Source organism: Podarcis gaigeae (genome assembly GCF_964106915.1).
Source record: "Podarcis gaigeae genome assembly, chromosome: 10".
NCBI classification, from domain to species: Eukaryota; Metazoa; Chordata; class Lepidosauria; order Squamata; family Lacertidae; genus Podarcis; species Podarcis gaigeae.
In genome coordinates this window covers 48,455,492-48,475,609 of record NC_139686.1, presented here as the reverse complement: position 1 = coordinate 48,475,609, position 20,118 = coordinate 48,455,492, and the positions used below count along the sequence as shown (strand labels likewise).

At 41.8% G+C, this 20,118-nt stretch overlaps 1 protein-coding gene across 2 annotated transcripts in view; it reads right to left on the bottom strand.

Moving 5' to 3' along the window:
* Positions 1 to 20,118, bottom strand: part of SLC38A1 (solute carrier family 38 member 1) — a 41,570-nt gene that overhangs the window by 4,210 nt on the left and 17,242 nt on the right. For both annotated transcript variants that reach the window (XM_083699346.1, XM_083699347.1), the window contains 11 exons: positions 12,112 to 12,185; positions 10,666 to 10,758; positions 9,461 to 9,542; positions 7,752 to 7,834; positions 6,103 to 6,161; positions 5,875 to 6,003; positions 5,117 to 5,196; positions 3,734 to 3,834; positions 1,800 to 1,918; positions 382 to 523; positions 185 to 282 (listed from right to left, as the gene is read on the bottom strand). In XM_083699346.1, the coding sequence (XP_083555472.1) occupies positions 185 to 282; positions 382 to 523; positions 1,800 to 1,918; positions 3,734 to 3,834; positions 5,117 to 5,196; positions 5,875 to 6,003; positions 6,103 to 6,161; positions 7,752 to 7,834; positions 9,461 to 9,542; positions 10,666 to 10,758; positions 12,112 to 12,185 (1,060 nt within the window). The remainder of the gene's footprint in view (positions 1 to 184; positions 283 to 381; positions 524 to 1,799; positions 1,919 to 3,733; positions 3,835 to 5,116; positions 5,197 to 5,874; positions 6,004 to 6,102; positions 6,162 to 7,751; positions 7,835 to 9,460; positions 9,543 to 10,665; positions 10,759 to 12,111; positions 12,186 to 20,118) is intronic.

The window sequence follows — 20,118 nt, the reverse complement described above, 5'->3', positions numbered from 1 at the left end:
AGAACCAAAAGGGGAAAAGTAGTTCAGCTAGCAGAACTTATTTTCATAAACAGGTTAACCAAATGAGAATGTTCATCAAAACAAAGCAGAAATATTTTATGCTCTTGGAGGACTAGTTATAGACGTAGTTTAGGAATGGCTACTGGGACAAAGCTTGAGATAGCTCCTGATCTCTGAAACTTACCCAAATCCTCTGAATCAGTTTTGATCCATCTTGGTGGGTGATTTTTAAATAAAGTGATGACGGGAGAATAAAAATCAGCATATTGGCAGAAGTTACCCCTGTGGCAAACCAAGCACATAGATTTTGTTATAACAGACTAGTTGATGTGACCCACAATAAAAGGCATTTCTTAATCAAATATAATTTGAATACTGTACCTACAACTCCAAAAATATCCTTCATGGAAGGTATGAAAATAACTAACAAGTTAATGATCGCCAGAAGAATCACCGTAACCACAACGTGACGGCACAAGTGAAATTTGGTTTTTCTAGTAAGCTCAAATATAGAAGAACGCACCTGTAAAGAGAGGGGGGGAAAGAGCTATTGAAATCAAAATTTGCATAGTTTCCCTTACTAATTCCCTCCATGGTATTGTATAATGCACTTAAGAGTTGCTTGACTCCAAATTCATTCTAGAGAACTTAGGCTTCAATCCTAACATCACTTACTTGGGAGTAAGCTCTTGAATTCAACAGTATTTACTTCTGATAAAACTTGGTTAGGATTGCACTGTTAGACATGGTAATGTGTTTGTGAGTATGAGAGAGAGAGAACATACTATCTGCATTTCCACCAGATGCTATTTATTACAGCTGCAGGCTTTTTATGTTAACATCATTTGTTCTAGTGTCAAAATTAATTACTCTTCTGCCAGGGTGAAATTCATTCTTCCTCTCCTAGAGCTTAGCAAATCAGACTCACAACAGGAAAGGATGAACATTTTCCTGCACCAAGATATGTCACATTTCTGCCTTCCGCTGCCTAACTGAGCCCATACTGTGGAATGGGATAGTGCCCACTTAGGAATTCACAGGCACTATCCTGCATTAATTTATTTGCTTTTTAAATTAAATTTCTATGCTGCCCTTTATCCAAAGATCATAGGGAAGCTTACAGTATAAAAAAATACAACAATATAAAGAATAATAGCAAACAAAAGCAATACCCCCCCCCCAGTTTAAAAGGCTACGGATTGCTTAACGTTGCCAAAGCCCTGTAAGAAGATGAATGTTTCTGCCTGACACCTAAAGATAGGTAACAAAAGTGGCAGGCAAGCCTCCCTGGGGAGAGCATTCCACAAATGGGGAGCCACTGAAGAAAAGGCCTGTTTTTGTGTTGCCACCCTCCTGACATCTCATGGAGGAGGCACACAAAGAAGGGCTTCAGATGATGATTGCAGGGTCCAGGTCAGTTCAAATGGGGAGAGGCGGTTCTGAGCCACTTAAGGGCAATCAGGACAGATTCTGCTAGTCTATCACCTGCCTCACTGCCCAGCAGTCTCCTTGTCTGAGCTGACAAGAGCTGGTCTTGGAGGTGGTGTTGAGGACTCTAGGACTGCTGGTTATGGGGGTCTTCAACATCCACGCCACGATCACTGGCTCTGGGGTGGCTCAGGACTTCATGGCACTGCTATTGTTTACTTGCACTTTTTCTGGGGGTGGGGCAGGGGGTTGATTTTAAACTGTAGGCCACCGCCAGCAGGACCAAATCTAAATGAGTCTATGCAGCAATCTGATAGTTGTTCCTAGGAAATGGTAAGACATCTCCAAGTGAACAGGAGCCTCAGACTTACAGTGAAAAATAACACTGGGACTGTGAGGATGACTGCAGCTATGACAGCAACACGGACTGTCAAGATGAGGATGTCATCTTTATTCTGATACTTGTGAAGCAGATCTGACGACACGGTTTCTGCAGGGAAGACAAAGAGAGAACTGTTCCAGCAATTAAGCAATTAATTCATAGAAGCTGTCACTTGGCAAGAGCCACCTCAAACAAGTGACTAATCTGCAGGCAACGGGGATGGCGGTGAAGCAGGCTGGATCGAATACAGCGTTTTAACTCATGCTCCACTGAACCGCAAAGATCAAATTCGGCCTGAAACCTGATGTACACTTGCCAGAGAGTAAGTCCCATTCATTTCAGTGGAGCTCAGTTCCAAGTTGTGCTAATGTCCAGTGTGGGTGTGAACCACCAATCTGCCTGGGCCTGAAAGCAGTGAGGAAGTGAGAGGAAAAGAGCCCAAATACTTGGAGCATTTGCTTCAGTTAAAAAGGTAAAGGTAGAGGGACCCCTGACCATTAGGTCCAGTCGTGACCGACTCTGGGGTTGCGGCACTTATCTCGCTTTATTGGCCAAGGGAGCCGGCGTACAGCTTCCGGGTCATGTGGCCAGCATGACTAAGCCACTTCTGGCGAACCAGAGCAGTGCACGGAAACACCGTTTACCTTCCCACCGGAGTGGTACCTATTTATCTACTTGCACTTTTGACATGCTTTTGAACTGCTAGCTTGGCAGGAGCAGCGATCGAGCAACGGGAGCTCACCCCGTCACGGGGATTTGAACTGCCGATCTTCTGATCGGCTAGTCCTAGGCTCTGTGGTTTAAATCAAACAGGTTGCAAGCGCAAGCAATGCAAAAAAGAGTGACATTTTACAAAAAAAAAAATCATGAAATTATTTTAACTTGGGATATAGGACAATTTAAACAGTCATTTTATTTATAAATACAACTGTTTTCACTTGCTGTATTCAAATTAATGGAATGTTACGAGACTATTCTGAAGTCTAGGGACCACCAGGGGCTTTTGCTCCTGGGGCAAAATTGGAGTGTTGAGAGTGCTGTGGACCTTTGGGGAGAGGGGAGAAAGAACCCATGAAATTATGATGCAATTTCAAGAGGATCTATTATTACTAGATCTGATGTGAGTTGTGTGTGCATGTCTTCTCTCTCTCTCTCTCTCTCTCTCTCCATTTTCTCCCCTACTCTCTCTCCTTTGACTCCTGTGACACCCGACTTTCCCTACTACATATTTTCCTCCCTTTATTGTCCCAAGTCACTCCACTTTCCCTCCTACTCACTCAAGAACCTGAAGCTAAAGTATGAATAGTAGGTTTTCCCTGCTCCTTTCATATAATTGGCTGGGGAGAAGAAGCAGATAGATTGTCAGGTGAAGGCAGAGGCGCTACACTTGCTTCCTGGTAGGTGGGCCACAGTTGCTTACCAGAAGGGAGAGGGGTGAGGTTGCAAGGAGATCAGTGATGTGCAAATGCACTGACAGATCCCATCTAGCACTTCTGAAGATGCATCTGCACTGCACTGATCTCTCATTCCTTTTTCTTCTCGTTAAGCAACAGCAAGCATCCTGCTAAGAAGCTAGGATAACTGCTCCATCCCTACCCAGTGGGCCCAGGCAGATGTTCCCCCCTCCTAAGAATGAAGTGACTGGGGGCAGTGCTCTGGTTTGTGTACTTCCCTGCCTCCAAACACTTGGGAATGCAAGTATGATGTCAAGGGCCAAGGAAATGCTACTTTCAAATAAGCAGAAGATATCTCAATTTTGACGTTACCTTCTGTGCACAGTGAGGAAACAAGAAAGCAGCACCTCAACCATTTACAAAATTCAGAAAACAGACAGAAACAAACAAACAAACACACCTTTTAGTTTCTTTTTCTCTAAATGTACTGAAAAGCACAAGAGGTGAGTAGCCAAAAATAGTCACTTACCATAAAATGTCAAATAGCCAAAAATAGCAGTCAAGAAGTACATGACAAACATGGCGAAGAAAGAGATTCTTGAAACCATCTGCATTTTCTTCTGTGAACGACTGGGGGAAAAAAAAAGATGGGGCAACGGGGGAAGTTAAGGAATAATTGGTTCTATACTTGAATGTATGCCATTTAACAGGAACAAGTCTGAAGACCGTTGAGATCTCAAGGAGAAGCATTGTACGGGAATGGGGTGGGGTAAACAACTGCCCACACCATACCACTTCATTGTCCACCTTCTTGAGATGGTAACGATTAAAGGGCTGGTTTATAGGTGGCTTTCCCTATATGTAAGGAACCATGACCCTTTTACTTAAAAACAAACACAACAATTAAGGTTTGAAACCCACAAAATTAAGGTAAAAAGAGATAACGATGGCATTGTGGTTTTTAAAATTTAGCAAAGACCAGGAAAACAAATCTCCAATTAATTTAGGGAGCCCTTGATTCCTGGGTGGGGAGTGGTAATTTCCCCCCTCTCTCCAACAGAGTATCAAGTCCAATCTAGTAAGGAAAGGACCATGTGGTTTGATTGCATAAGGTGCTAGGTTCAATAACTAACTCTTCTTGTTTTAGAGATAACTAACACTTTTGGTTTCTAGGAAATAGCAGTTCAGGGCAGGGCTGCCAGCCACTGTACAGACCACCAGACTAGATGACTTATTAGTCTGCCTCAGTTAAGCAGTTCCTGTGAGAGTCCACTATCTTTGTATAAATGCATCCCTTATAGGAACATTGCACAATTATAGAGGTGCCAGCTCTAGCTGGAGATTCCTGGAACATCAACATTTTGAAATGATCCTGAAATCTATGTAAGGTTAAGGAGTTTTTATATGGTCCACACATTCACAAAAACAGAGGAGGCCTCAGCTAATCTCAGAATTCAGCAAACTTTTGCCTTCCAAATGCTCTTGTAAGTAGCACCGTGTTAGCAGCTATTCTTCTTTCTTTTTGAAAATGGAAGCTAGTATAAAGCATATAAGATTGAAAGCTCCAGAAAATAACATCGACAATGCTGCTAGCTCCTGTACCAGATATAGCTGCCTTTGAGACAGACACCAGTTATTGGCTGCGCTCTGGCATTGCCTCGTATAAAGTGACTGTTCACACTGTTTGTGTCTCTGCTAACAGCTGTGTAGATCTAAGGAGAGCCCCATATTTGTTATGTTGCCACCCTCAAACCCCCTGGGTGAGCCAAGTCTTCCTAGATGATGAGCGGGTCCTGCTGCGTTTCTCAAATTAAAGTTCTTTTCTCTTAGCAGTGCAGAGTGCAACTCAGTACTAACGCTCTTACAGACAAAGCAGTTTGCTTTAATAACAAAACAATGGTTTCTCTCTTACTCTTTAAGTTCACAGTAGATTGGAAGGACCGAGGGATGGCACACAAATGCAAATGTAATGGTAGGCAAAGCATACACGGTCTGTTTGAAAAACAAAAACAAAACTATGAGTCAGGAGGGAGAGACGTAGTCCCTCCAAATGTCATTACGAAAATCGTCATCGTTTCCAATATACAAGTTTGAATTTTCTGTGCTCTTCAACTGGGATTGTCAACGTTTTGCTCTGGCGGGGTTCCTGGTTTTTTTATAGTTGCATATCATGCATACCAGCACTGCAGTGCAATGACCGAGGAAAGTCCCATGAAATGGAACGGAATCCAAAGGTTCCCTTGCTCTCAGGAAAGGTGACTTTCTGTTTGTGGATGGAAACCTTTGGATACAACCTACTGCGTTTTTGCCATGATTTGAAACCTTAGGAGCTCTGCCTAGAAAAACATGGCTTTCATGGGACTGGGAACACCCGTTAAATAACAAGCATATACAATGATGTTTGAATACAAGGGAAACTATAGTGTTGGTGTTTCTGCTAATATGATTATTACATCTGATTGGCTGCACATATTTTCCTATGCAATCTGCTGTTCAAAATTATTGTCAAAATTTTCCCCAGTTCTTTGAACTCTTCATCCTCGGAAACAAAACCCAGATAAAAATGTAATTTGCTCTGGTTGGAAAACTTGCGTTTGCCTAGGATTTCTTGCACAGTCTAGCTGCTGGCATGTGGAACAAAATGACAAAATGGTGTGGAAAGAGACATACCTTGGAATTAATGGTGACATACTTGGGTTGGCACGTATCCACATAGGCAATGCTAGAGTTTGGAGACAGAGGTGCAGTGGCATTTTTCTCATCCAGACGACAAGGAATTTCAAATTTCTTGTATACAACCTGGGATAAAGGACCGCCATTGAAAAAATATCCAAAACAAATGGCTTGGCGCTGGAAGTTAATAATTTCATTCTAACCAAAACACCAATCAAAACTTACCACTATGAGAAAAAATACCATGCAAGTCAGGGAAAATCCACTGGTGTAGCCGAGATACCCTGAGATAAAATCAAAGGAAAACTTATCCAGCAACTCATTCACATTTATTAAATTACTAAAAGGTTAAATGTTTTAAGTTCTGGTGAATAATATGGAACATATTCCAATAACATGCAGGGAATACCTATGCCACTTTTGTCACAAATACTTTTCAAAGACACTGGCTTTCAGACAAAGCCAGGAGCAGCTGGCAGGGGAATTGACCTGACCTTCTGTCACCCATGTTGCCCGTGTTTACCAGGAGGTAGAGGAAGAGGCAGCAATGAAGTCATCATGGTGCAAACACACTGATGATGAGAGCATCAGATTGGTTCTTGCTGTACGTTTATAATGGAACAAGTTCCCCTCCACCTCACCCCCTCTCTACTTCTTAGTAAGCAGCAGCTATATGGGTGGCAGAAGGTTAGCACCACCAGCTGACCAAATTGTTTTTTATTTGGTTGATTTATATAACCAGGAGCAGGGTGACGTGGCAGGTGTGTGTGTGTAAGGGGTGCCACCGAAAGGCACTTACATGTTAATTATTATTGCTGTAAACCTAACTCCATTTACCTCTGAATTCAGAGTAGACATGGTTAGGATTGCACTGTTAGTTAGCTTTTCATTTGGATTTTTATTTTTGTCAACCATTTGTGTCACTCAAAAGGACACAATGTTTCTCCATGTTGAAGCAGGAGTAACACCAGCAGTTCTGATAGCATATCTTTATATTTTTAGAATCCTGACTCAAACAATTCAATCTTTGCGGGAGGAAATATGATTCATTAAGGAGCAAACATCAAGTGGAATTACATAGGGTTCTTGACTGCGAAAGACAATTTTGTTGTCACATTCTTATCCTGTCTTCAAACGCACAGTGAAAAGTCTATAGGGTTTTCCCTGAATGGAGAAATCCACTTAAATATCATGTAATATACCATGAAAAACAAATGGGCATTTTTCAGTGCACTAGTTTGGCTTCTGGAGAAGGAAAGGTCGTCTGGAGACATGGCAGCAACAGGCAGCTAAAAGCTGAATTGCTGAGGCCTTGTACTGAGCAAGGAGTGAAGGGTTGGCAAAAAGCGAAACTGTGGAAAGAGGGTTCTGAAGCCAGGCTTGGTGAGTGTCAAAGTCAATTAAAAATATCTTAGACTAATGAATGTCCCGAGGTGTTTACTAGTCTGTGCTTTATGTAGAATTGGTCACCTTTTCTTAAAGGTGATGTTTAACAGAACCTTCCCTTATTTTAGGAACAAAATATATGTTAACAGTATTTTTGAAAGAGCGAGAGAGAAAGAGGGAGAAAGACTAGCCAACTTTATTTACATTGCCTCAGGGGGAAAGAAATCTTTTTTTGGCCATAATCAGTGTTCAGAAATAGAAAATACCAAGCAACGACATTATTTTGTCTCAGGTTCAGACAGCCAGATGTATTCAGACAGTACCAAATTGTACCTTAGGCATCTTATATTATAAGGTTCCCTGTGCATAGTTTATTCTGGAGCTAAGGAATATGCCTGAAACAGAATATGGCCTTCCATGATTGGAATACACCCTGAATATTAAGTCTAAGAACCATACTTCAAACTAAAGAAGGTATCTATCCTTACCTAAATTTTTAAGAAGACACAAGGGAAGGATTATACAGAACGTCACTGTTACGACAAGAAGCCTCCCATCCACGTACCAGGCCCTGTAAAACATTTTCAAAAGTGACAGGATAGCATCACTTTTTTTACCCTGAATTCTCATATTTTTATACAGTTGGGGTTTTCCCCACCCCCTATTAAGTGACTAGTTGCTCAAAAAGATACTGTTTCCCAGGACAGGTATAAGTAAACAGCTATTAATATGAAGTTGCCTTTCTTGAATCTCAGCCACAGGAGTCTGCAAACATCACTTTTTGGTGGGAGTTATTAAGAAAAGGCTTGCCGAAGTGCTAAGAGCTATGCCAGGGGTGGAGGGGCAAAGCCATGCCAATTGGCATTAGACCTGCCTCAGGCTGTCAACACGGGAAAGGTTTGCTCAACCAGGCAGACAGTTATTTTGCAATGTGTGCTGTGGCCATAAGACAACATGCACTGAATGAAAAGCCCTTGCTTCTAGGCGTATGATGTCTATTGTGATATGAACAAAAAAAAAATTCCCCTGTCCACATATGTGGTCTCTTTGCTCCTTCCTTTGTGTGAGTTAGCAAACAAATCAGAAAGTCTCCTATTAACTACGGTTTTCTGTTTTGTCTGAACTGGGAAACTCAACAGCTGCAGATCAAGGCAGAATATTAAAGCAATGGTTTATTCTAAAGCTGTTAACCATAGTTTCCTGGTTTGAGTGAAATGGGAAACTGTAGCAAATGGAAGACTTCCTGGTAGGTTTGCCAGTTCGCATGAAGGAAGGAATAAAGGGGCTGCAAGTGCAGGCAAAAGGCTCGTTGATATCTCAGCCTATGAAGCAGAGGGGTGATTGTACAAACTCTCCCATTAACTCATTTCTCTGTACCAGGGTAGCCAATGGGGTGCTCTCCAAATGTTGTTGGATGCAACTCACATCATCCCTGACAAATGGCTATGCTGTCAGGGACTGATGGGAGTTGTAGTCCAACGGTATCTGGAGAGCACAATGTTGGCTACCCAAGCTCTATACTTTGCAAACGGAGCACTATGGAAAATTCTGACTGCTGCTTTTGAGCAGACCAGGCCATCCAGTCAGGTATTGGGAATTGGTGCTGATGCTCAGCTAACTTTTATTCAGGGTAGACCCATTGAAATTAATGGCCATGACTAACTTAAGTCTAATAATAGGTTTGCTCTTAAGTAAAAGTTAGTTGAATACAACTGCTCAGTTTGTCTCTTTAGCACAGTGCTGGAGGCTGACGGGAACTGTAGTCCTAACCTCTGGAGGGTACCAGGCTGGTGAAGTCTGATCTAGCATGAAAAATATATATCTGTGAGTGGCTTGCCACTTCCCTAATGGAATTTTCTGTTTAGTTTAGTATTGGGATATATTATATCTCAATGGTGCATTCCCCCCCCCCCAAGAACTTGAATAATAATGCTTTGTTTATTATTATAGAGGTTTTTTTAAAAACACACACAAACAACTGAAGCAGCACAGAATAGATAACTTCAGGCTTATATTTTGCTTCTTTTTATTTCTCTGCCCTTAATAATCCCATAAGAAGTTGTGACGTAACACCTAGCATTCAAAACCAGCATGACAGCAGCCTATAACATTTCTAGCACGGAATACTTTTGATAAACCCCTGCCTTAGACTGACTAACCAATTAGTCCAGTCAGCAAAGCCACAAATTAAACTTACGAAAATGTTTCTTCTTCTCCCATAAGGAACTTTATGGCAGCAGGTAGTTCATTTTTAACTATGAAGAGATAGCTCAGCATTGCTGGGGAAAACAAGGTCTTGTTAGAAAGGGAACATAATCAGTCATGATGCCAAGACACTGCCGTGTGCTTGGTTTTTCTCTGTGCTTTCCTCAGGGCCAATTCAAACGAGTCTTTTTGTATATTCAGCTATGATATCCCCAAGTACAAAATACACACTGTGGGTGGGTTCAGAGATTAATATTGCTGGTCCAATAAACTGTGGTATGTGGACATGTGAATGAGTGATGAGATTGAGGGTTCCCTCCTCTTTTTGCACACCCAGTTGCAGAGAAGAGTGGCTAGTCTGTTAAATTGTAGTATCCCCATGTTATCTGGATGAGGAAACTATGGTTTTAACTGCTTCCAACAAGCCAGGATTGCAAACCAGTATCAAGCTGTGGTTTGCAATTCTGGCTTGCAGGTAGCACTCAAACTTCCCAGGGTAGATATTACTGAAAATAAAGGGAATGCAGGAATGCTCTGGTTGCTTGCCCATTTCCAATGGACCAGAAATGTTATGTCTGAACCTGCCCTCTGTTTGTGTATCTCACATGGATAAATGGCACATGCCTGTATTGTCAGTAGCTTATGCCTTTAATATATGCACCAGAAGTGGCCCAATCCTTTCCCACTCATCATTTGTGTGCATTTTAAAGAGACAAGTCACTCAAAATACATTTGAAAATGAGACACACAGCATAAGTTTTTTTGTACTCAAGTCAGGAACCATAAACAAGTACAAAAGGTCTCATTTGAAGTGGCCTCCAGGCTTCAGTCTATGCAGTGAATATAACCCAGGGATAGTCCTATAGAAATAGAATAACTGGGCCGGCAAACTCACATGATGTCATTAACATGACCCATACTAGGAAAGGGTTTCCAAAAAATGGGTGGGGGAAAGGAATTGCTAGACTTCCATCTATCCTTGGAAGCATACTGGTCTCTTTATTAGAACTGGCAGAAGTAGGAGCAAAGGCATATGGTCAGAAGGTGAATCCAAATAGCCAAGACAGCAGAAACACTAGATATACTTCCTAATGCATATTTATTACAATGCAACGAGAATTTAAGTTTGAGCAGAGTACAGTGGTACTAGGGAGACTGAAAATGCCAAAAGGTCACCTTTAAGCACACAGCATTTACCTCCAGTGTTCTGAAGTGACGTGGATCCAAAAACAATAAACTTCCCCGGGGTGCCAAAGATTTGCTCGCCAAGTTTTTCATAAACCATGCAGCCTGGTTAAACCAAGTTGGAAAAGAGTCAGGATATGATACAACAATGGCAAGTCATTTACAGTTCTCGCACTCTCATCTGCACACACACACCCCATTCATAATTCTGTGTTCATCTCTGTAGTTCATCCAGCTTATCATGCATTTGCAAAATGTCAGAAGTTGTCACTTATACTTAGGTGGAGTTCAAAGCAAAATGAAATCTCCTTGCTCCTACCCCCTTGACATTTGTAATGCTTCTGTTCAAACACTTCAGTAAGCTCCTTTAACCTGAATATGTTTGGGCAAATGTACATATCTGAAACAGCAGGAAATTGAATATCGAGAGTTCTAGGAACAAGTGGAACACCAAGCATTGTAAAGCGCAATCATAGCATTGGCATCATCATAATATTTTTTTTTTTGCCAGGTCCATGTAAATAGGCAGATTGAGCTCTATGACCTCCAAACTTTTTTATTTCACTTCAAATTCTTTCTTTAAAAATTCATTTTTGGATATAATCTTACAATCTGAGAATAAAATATTTAAAAGGGTGAAAAGTTAAAAAGAAAAAAGAAGAACATGATACAACACAACTCTTGGGGCACAATAAACCACTGAACATTTGAAGAGCTCTGCTGCATCTGATCAATGCTTCACCTGGTCTAGAATCCTGTTTCATACAGTGACCAACCAGATGTCCCAGGAAGTTCACAAGCAGGGCATTAAGGAAACAACCCTTTCGTGTTGTTGATCCCTAACAGGTGCTGTTCAGTAACACACTGTACAGAAAACTAGAGAACCTTCCTTTTTCCAACAATGTTCGCTTCCTTTGGCATGCTGAAGGATCTGCAGTCAGACCAAGGATATATTTGTTTAGGGTTGGCCAATACATAAGAACACTTTAAGTTGACATGGCACCAGCAGTAGGAATGTTCCTTTATCTAGCTTAGGAAATCGAGAGACTACATGCACTTCCTTTATGCACTGTTGTCATTTACACTGTGTCTTTATACCCTCCATCTGCTGGTACTTTGTTAAAGCACAAGATGGGGAGTTTGAGGCAGAAAATGCAATCCATCAAGAACTGGTTCTGCTCTGTTTCCTACAGTCTCACCTGAGTCTGTTTCTGCCTTCATGAATAGAAGGCTCGATTATCGCTTCCTTTGATACACTTCTGCAAGGCTTCAATTTCTCTGGTGAAGTAAAGTGCATTTAATGTTTTCTATTGTATTCAGGACCACTACTAAAGTCCCCCCCCCCACTATAATAGCACTGATGGGGGACGACGACCCAAAAACATTTATTTTATTCTCCATATACTTCACCCCATCACCTTCATTGCTATTGAATTGTACAACATTCTTATGAATTACCTGTTTCCTTTGCACACAACAACAGGAGGTTTATTGAATAAATAGACAGCAACGTCACTGAAATCAAAAGCAACCTATAAAAAAAGGAAATAAGAAAGAAAAATATACCATCGTTATATAATAAGCCAGGTCCTGCACGGCACTGAATTTGGAACAGTAGTAGAAATATTGTTTGAGCCACTGGAAACAAAATGACTCGGTAGTGCTCAGGTGACAAGCAAATGGAGGTAGAGATATGGGGAAAGATACCACCCATTTAAATATCATCACAGCACAGGCTGCAGTGCTAGTAGGCTTCCATGCCAGTGGTGGTTGCAAATGTATAATGGGTTGCTATTACTTAACAGATATTGCATGGTAAGAGGAAAGGTTAAATGTAAAAATGCATGGACTGGCATTTTGAAGGCAGTGATGTTGCGTGGAGAGCACAAAATTTTATGCGGATGAGCAACACTGACTTGACAATCAACCTCTGTCTGGAAGCACCTTCAGTGATTCTGAGGGAGCCAGAGAGACCTCACAGGCTCATAGCAGACGTCATACATATCCCTGAGCGTCATGGGTTTCCTGTTTGTTTTTTGTTTGCCAATTCACATATGCAATTTAAAAAAACACCTGTCCATTCTAGAAGTTTATTTGATACTGTCATTCTTATGATTCTGTCATTAAAGTGTTGAAAAAGTGAGTTAACCAGAGTTAAGAGGCAAAATAATTAATACTGCTGACTTCTTAATTAGCAGAATGAATGTTAAGATATTTCCTGTAAAAATTGATAGCTTAGAACAGGCATCCCCAAACTGGGCCCTCCATATGTTTTGGGACTACAACTCCCATCATCCCTAGCTGACAGGACTAGTGGTCAGGGATGATGGGAATTGTAGTCCCAAAACATATGGAGGGCCGAGTTTGCCTATGCCTGGTTTAGACGAACTCAGAGCTCTAAATCACAGGCCATTCATCTTCCTGTGGAGTGATCAAAGGCCATCTTCCTATGGACTGATCAAAGGCCTGGGGCGGAAAATTATTTTACCCTTTCCAGATGTTTATCCCCATTCCTGCAAGAGCCTATGCAGAAGTTCATAAAGCAGAGCACTCATGGGATGTGCAGTTGCCCTGTTAAATCACTGTTTACATCAGCAAACTATCTGAGAAAGGAATGTTGTTGACTTGAAGTATAGTATAAAACCAATTAAATTCCTTATTTAGAGTATTGCTGAGTGGCTAAACTAATTGGCTGACAAAGATTTTATAGTGTATCTCCATCAGTTTTAGGTTATTTGTCTCCAGCAAATTTGGCTGCATGATCCAAGCAGAATATATTTAGAGTTACAAACCCTGTGTAGTGTGTCGTCACCCCCCTCCACCCCCCCAAAAAGGAGGTGGGAGTAGATGTAGTGGTGGTCATAGCAGTAGGATATTGGCTGCCTTTGTGCTTACAGAAATTTCATCACAAAATTTTGTGCCTGAAGTGTGGGGTGAATTGGGAAGTGCTGTCTGTCCGTTTGTCCATCCTTGTTTAACCCAGAGCCCCATATGGATTTATTGGGGAATTTTAATACCAGAATAATTATGATATTTTCTGACCCCCGTTTAGCCCTCAGAACAGGATAGCCTTGCGTTAATTGGAAAGTCAATAGCCAAGCTACACTGCCACCAGAACTTTTAAATTTAATTTTCAATTAAGGGCTACTGTTTTGGCAAAACTCTCTAACCATATAATGAATGGTGGTGTGTTACCTAAACTAGGCCCCCTAGGAAAGCTGTGGAATGCTATCCACAGGGAGACCCACTTGGCACCTTCCCTTTAAAGCACAAGGAAAAACATTTTTATTCTCTTGGACATTGGCATTTAATTCTCTGCCTATTTTGGGTGAGGTGGTGTTGAGTTGGATTTGCTCTTTTATGCATATTATTGTGGCTTAATATGTTTTTGTTCTGGTTTTTATATTTGTTTTTCATGTTTGTTTCTACAAGTCACTCTGAGTTCATTTTTGTGTGTGAAAAGGGGCCTTATAAATATAATAAACTAAAAACAGCAGTGATATGGCAAGAGAAGCTGTTTATTGTCTTTGTACATTTTTATAGACATAGGGAAAATCACCACCCATATTTTGTATGGAACTGAAGTGTGGGGTATATAATGGAAGCTATAGTTTCTAAGAGCTCTTTTGTGTCTTGCAAGTATTATGGTATGAGCCAAAGTTGGGCCTCCTTTTATTAAGGCCTGGGTACAGACGGCATTGCTCATGTGCTGGCTAATGCTACAGCAGATGCTCAAAGCCAGACTCTCCAAATAGTCTCACTCAATAAATTAGTACCATAAATCGGACCAAGCAGTGTAAAGCTCTTCAAATGAATATGGTATGAAAACGGTGTGGTGGTTAGTTACAAATGCAGCTATATTTAGTACCTTGATGCAAGCCACCAAGATAAATTAGTCTGAATAGACAAAAGTCCTATTAAGAAAATGTTTAAATATATGACACAGCTGGGAGTTATATGCTCTTGTAGTGATTTCCATTCAGACTATTGTCCTTTGTATTCAAGCAAGGAAATGAATAATGTCCCTGGCACATCTGTCAGATGTTGTTAGACCACTTTGTATGGCCACTTTGGATAAGCATCATTCCTGCGGAATTTCTCTAAGAAAGAAAACATCCTCTCCCATTAGCAAAATCGATTCTAGTAGCAGATAATGGTTGTGTTCAGATATAATGCTAAACCAAGGTTTAGTATATCAGAAACAAGCCTAGGCAAGCCTCAGGCTTTCATACTCCTCCTTCCCCTTCCCTCCACTGGAGCAGCTGGGAGGATGAAATTGGAAATGTTCACTTCCATTCCCAGGCTAGCCTCTATTTGATCTCCACATGTCTACCCAGTTTTACACTTGAGCTTGTGATTTGTATCTGTAATTGTATTTCATTGTATTGATTTGCATGTTTATTGGTTTTGAAGAGGCCTATGAATAAATGAATGTAGGTATTTCACCCCCCATCCAAACTAAGAACTGTGGTTAGTGTTAACCATGGTTTAGAGCAAGCTTCCTCAACCTTGGCCCTCCAGATGTTTTGAGAGTACAATTCCCATCATCCCTGACCACTGGTCCTGCTAGCTTGGGATCATGGAAGTTGTACGCCAAAAACATCTGGAGGGCCGAGGTTGAGGAAGCCTGGTTTAGAGAAACAGGATTATAATCCATGGTTTCCCTAAACCTTACTTAACTAATGCTTGTCTGGGTTCAGACACAACAAATAGCCACTGTTCATTGAAGCAAAAGCTTCTGATCTCCTCCCTGTGGCTGTGCTATATGAACAAATGTATTGGTGGGGAGCATGTGGACCCTGAAGCTCATGCGTGTAATGGTGAACCATAGATTAGCATAATATGTTAGTACTGGATCTCTAAACTGCAAGAAGTTGTACTTTGCGGGGGTGGGGGGAACCCAAATCATGATACAGTCTTTCCTGAGTTTTCAGCACATTACCTAATGGCTGAGCAGTTCTTTAAATAAGCTAACAAGAACTGCTACTAATCATGTTTCTGTTCAAGCCATCAGTAGCTGTGGCCAGTGTTTGAATTGGATAGGAAGAAGTCTCTGGTGACTCGTGCTTAGTCACAGATGTTTATTCAAGAGCCCCGAGTCGTAGTTTCTGCAAAACAGTAATGTGGTTTCTAGTCCTGAGCTTCCCATGGCAAGCCCAGGATGGTGTTTGCAAGTAAAAAGGGGAACAGGGAACAATATTCTAATCTGCTGTCCTTCCTTGCCCTCAAAATCTGTTGCAGGTTGCTATGCATAAACTTGGTATTTTCCACGGCTTCCAATAAAACAGCATGAACAGATTGTTTGCTGTATGGGTTGTGGTTGAGACAGGCTGACTACTGCCAGTACCAACCCAGGGAATGGTATGAAAACATGAACAGTGCCGGCTTTCTGCAAATTCAAAACATGCACCGCGGAGCTGAGAAAACTCTGCAGCACCCAAAGAGCTCTCATGTTTCATATGTTGAACCAGGGCTAACAAAAGCATACTTGTCAAAAACCACTGTTAAAAAAAATAAATCCGCAGAACTAATATTGTGGCAAATACATCTGTGAATATATACAGAGCATTCTCTTTAGTTGATTGTTGTCTCTTTATTCCACAAATGGAAAAGAAAAAAGTGTGCAAGTGATAATGCCGTTTAACTGGTTCACAACACACAAAGCTTCCCTCAAACAGTTTCAGCGTTTTTAGCATCAATGTACTGAAGTTAGAAAAATGTTCTTCACCCGATTCTGAGGGATATTAAACGTGTACAAAGCAAATGGCTACTTCCTGTTAGCAACGCAAAGGTGCTTCTTCTTACCCTGTTAAGTGTTAGATGGCATTGCACCTATTAGTGAGAACAGATAATAATGGGCTGTAGGTGTGAGGGAGGGTGGAGATTTAAGGTTGCATTCATAACATTCTGAGTTAACTTGAGGAGAACAGGAAAATGACTGTGTCAGTTTCAGAGCCATTTAGTGTTGTCTTAACCTTTAAAAACCCTTCTCGTGCTCTTTTGTGCTGGAGCACACATTAGGGTTTCCACAGTCCTTTTTTCGGGGGGCGGGGCGGGGCGCAGGGGCACGCATATCCCTAAACATTTTGTGAATCTAAGTTTGGCCTCATTGAGGGGCAGTATTTCAATATGGGTAGGAAAATGAGAGTACCCCTAAACATTTATTTAGGGGGGAAAAGCACTGGGTTTCCAGCATTTCCACTGACCACTGTTGCTGTAAATTTCACGTCTCCTTGATGCATAGAGATATCTCTCCATTCTGTGTAACAGAGCAATTCAAACTGCCAATCAGCTATGCTGGAAGGGATCTAGACATAGCTGTCAACTTTTCCCTTTTCTTGCGAGGAATCCTATTTGGAATAAAGGAATTTACCTTAAAAAAAGGGAAACGTTGACAGCTATGGATCTGGATAGAGCGTAGTTGTTCCTTGGACCCTCCTGTTGGCTAGCAGAGAAGATCTACTGTCAGCGGGGAACCTCTTGAAATGGGGCTGGATCCTGAGCCAGCCCTGCTGCTGACATGTGACAGTAACAGTCCTGCTCTGGATCTGTTTGCAGCTTAAAGGTCCAAGAGAAGGCCAGAGTTTTCCTTTTTTTGGTCAGTCAGCAACTTTTGGTCATTTTTTTATTGTTAAACTGGGTAAATACTAAAGTTATTCTCGCTTCCCTCCCACCATTTCTCAGAATACTGGGCTACAAATGAAATGTGGTTTTTGCCAAGACCTTTACCTCATCATCTATCTGAGCCCTGTTCTCAAGGTTGACATGGCCTTTCGTCCGAGAGCAGGCTGGCTACTAGCTCCTCGCCCTCAAAAGCAGTGTTGCTCATTTGTGTGAGTCACCTGCAGCTGTCTGTTCCACAGGGTGGTTTCCTGTGGTCGAATTGCTCTTAGCTTGCTGAATATTTGTTACATGAAAAATGTAGCATGACTTGCCAGACCTGTCCTTACGTTTGCTTTTGTATAGCTTGGAGGCTGAAAAAATTGGGGGGGGGGGGCGGGGAGAGCGCGCACAAGGCAAAGAAGGACCCTTCCCTCCTTTTTTGCTCTCCTATTTCACACAATCTCTCCCTTTCCTCTCATCCAAATAGCCTCAGGCAGAAAGGATGGGAAAACAAGAGGAAGAGAATGGAAGGAGTCCTCTCTCTGCCTCTTAACTCACCCCTCTCCAGTGGCGTAGCGTGGGGGGTGCAGGGGGGGCCGGCCGCAACATCTGGGGGTTAGGGTTAGGGGGTGCAAATCCACGGATTAGGGGGCGCAAATTACTTGCCTTGCCCCGGGTGCTGACAACCTACGCTACGCCACTGCCCCTCTCTCCTGCAAGCCAGGCTGTTTTCAGGAAGTGTAGCAACAGGGAAAAAGGAACAGAGAGGTAGGTAAATGGGAAGGCAGTAGGACTTCCCATAGCACTGCTGTCACCCGCTGGGGAGGATGAGGCAGTGGTGAACTTGGGGCTGCATAGGGGCACTGGTAGAGTCAGCCTAGCACTGCCAACAGGGTGCCCACACAGCCTCAACCCCCCCCCCCAAAGCCAGCAACTGGCAGTGATGCTCCTGCTGGGAAGCTTTTACTAGAGTTTCACCCCAGCCAGGAGAGATGCTCCTGAATGCATGGCGGGCGTGGCTTTACCTCACCCTACGCCCCCATGACCAACCACCAAAAAGAGCTTCAGGTAGCACGAGAGATAGTCAGCACAAACATTGCATTTCTTCAGAGCAGAAAACACATCTGAAGACTCTCCTTGGCTGCCTTCAAGAACTGGGCGGCGGGGTGGGGTGGTTGTTGGCAGGAAAGAGTTCTTCTTTCTATTGAACAGGTTCAGGGCTTGATATTTTGCTATCTCTGGACAACCTCATTGACTAACCTCACTACTGCCCCGCACCCAAACCAATTCATTCTTTCACTCCCTATGTGATCTGGAAATGTGTGAATCACCTTGAATATTCTGGGTAGATTCTTGAGCTCAGTTTCTAAAAAAGCTTCATTCCAACAGCTGTAGCTCTAGTAACCCAATTTTTGATACACTGCAATGTAGCCACAGCTTCCCTTGGAAACAAAGATTTGGTGGTGTTGGGATTTTTGGTTACAGTGTTAAAACAACCCCTAACATACATTTATCCTTGACTACGAACCAGTTTGTGGTTCCTTTGTAACAAATATTAGATACTCAACAATGACTCTGGGTACTGAGTAGCACATATTGAATTTCTCCAGTGTAGTACTGGAATTTATTTTTTAAAAACAATGTAGTGGCAAAGGGTGCATTTCAGGTAGAAGCTCTCCTGCCCATGAAATAAACTATTAATTTTAATCTGGTTCACATTAATTTCAACAAGGCTTGTACAAGGCGCCTTCTCTCTGTAATCTGCCCACACAATACAATATGTATATTTACTCAGAAGTAAGCCCCATTGTATTCAAGAGGATTTATTCCCAAGAAAATGTACACAGGATTTTAACCACAGTCTGCTTTCTTCTCTATGTTCCTATTAATAGGATGTTCTAAACCACTTATTAAAAATCAAACTTTATTAAAATATATATATAACATATCTCTGGAGCGGAAACTATTTTTATGTTTTTCGAGGGTGGGTACTGCTCCATCTTTAATTTATAAAATCTGTCTTGTTTACAAGAGACATCTTTTTCAGGGAAGCTGTAAAACTGTGCTTCACAAAGATGTTTTTTTTTTTTTAAGACTGTGAAGTTACTGCAATGTTCCTTTACACTCTTTGGCACTTCTGGAAGATTGAAAGAACCCATGTTTCTAACACCTAAAGCTTAAAGCTTAAGTAATTCACTCCTATATGCAATTAAAACTTTTCAGGTTTGCTCCTTCAGATGCTGCTAAGATACTGGAACTTATATAGAGGAAATATATTTTGCTCCAGAAAAGAATTCTCAAATGATGAGTTGGGACCTACCAATGACCAAAGGCAAACATTATGGATGGCTTGCCAAAATGCATCTAATAAGCATTCATTATTGGGAAATGTTAAAACGGCTATAATGTTTTCCCCATCCTCTCTGGCAGAATTGAATGAAATTTGCATAGTAGTCCATTATGAAGAGATGCATCCTGCCAAATATTGGGACAGCAGCAGCAGCGGTTTTTCCACAAGGACAGCCTTACAGCTTTGGGGGTGTAAAAAAAAGAAAAAGGATTAACTTAATCTCCTCTAGTGTTTTGTGGGCAACTGGTTGGAAAATTGCAGCCAGAAGAGAGAAAGGAGTGCCAAATTGTGAGGGATTGGTCCAGTGGTTTTTGTGCTAAGCACCTTGAAAGTTGATTTGAGGGTAGAGGTAAGGAGCACTGGTATGGAAGAGTCTGGGAAAAACAATTCCCTCTGGTTACAAGCTTGACCTATCGGTCACAACAAAGCACCACCTCCTCCCTCTCCCCACCCTTGCATTGCTCCACCCATCCCTCCCCAAGTATTTTCCTTATATAGTAAGCCAGGCATAG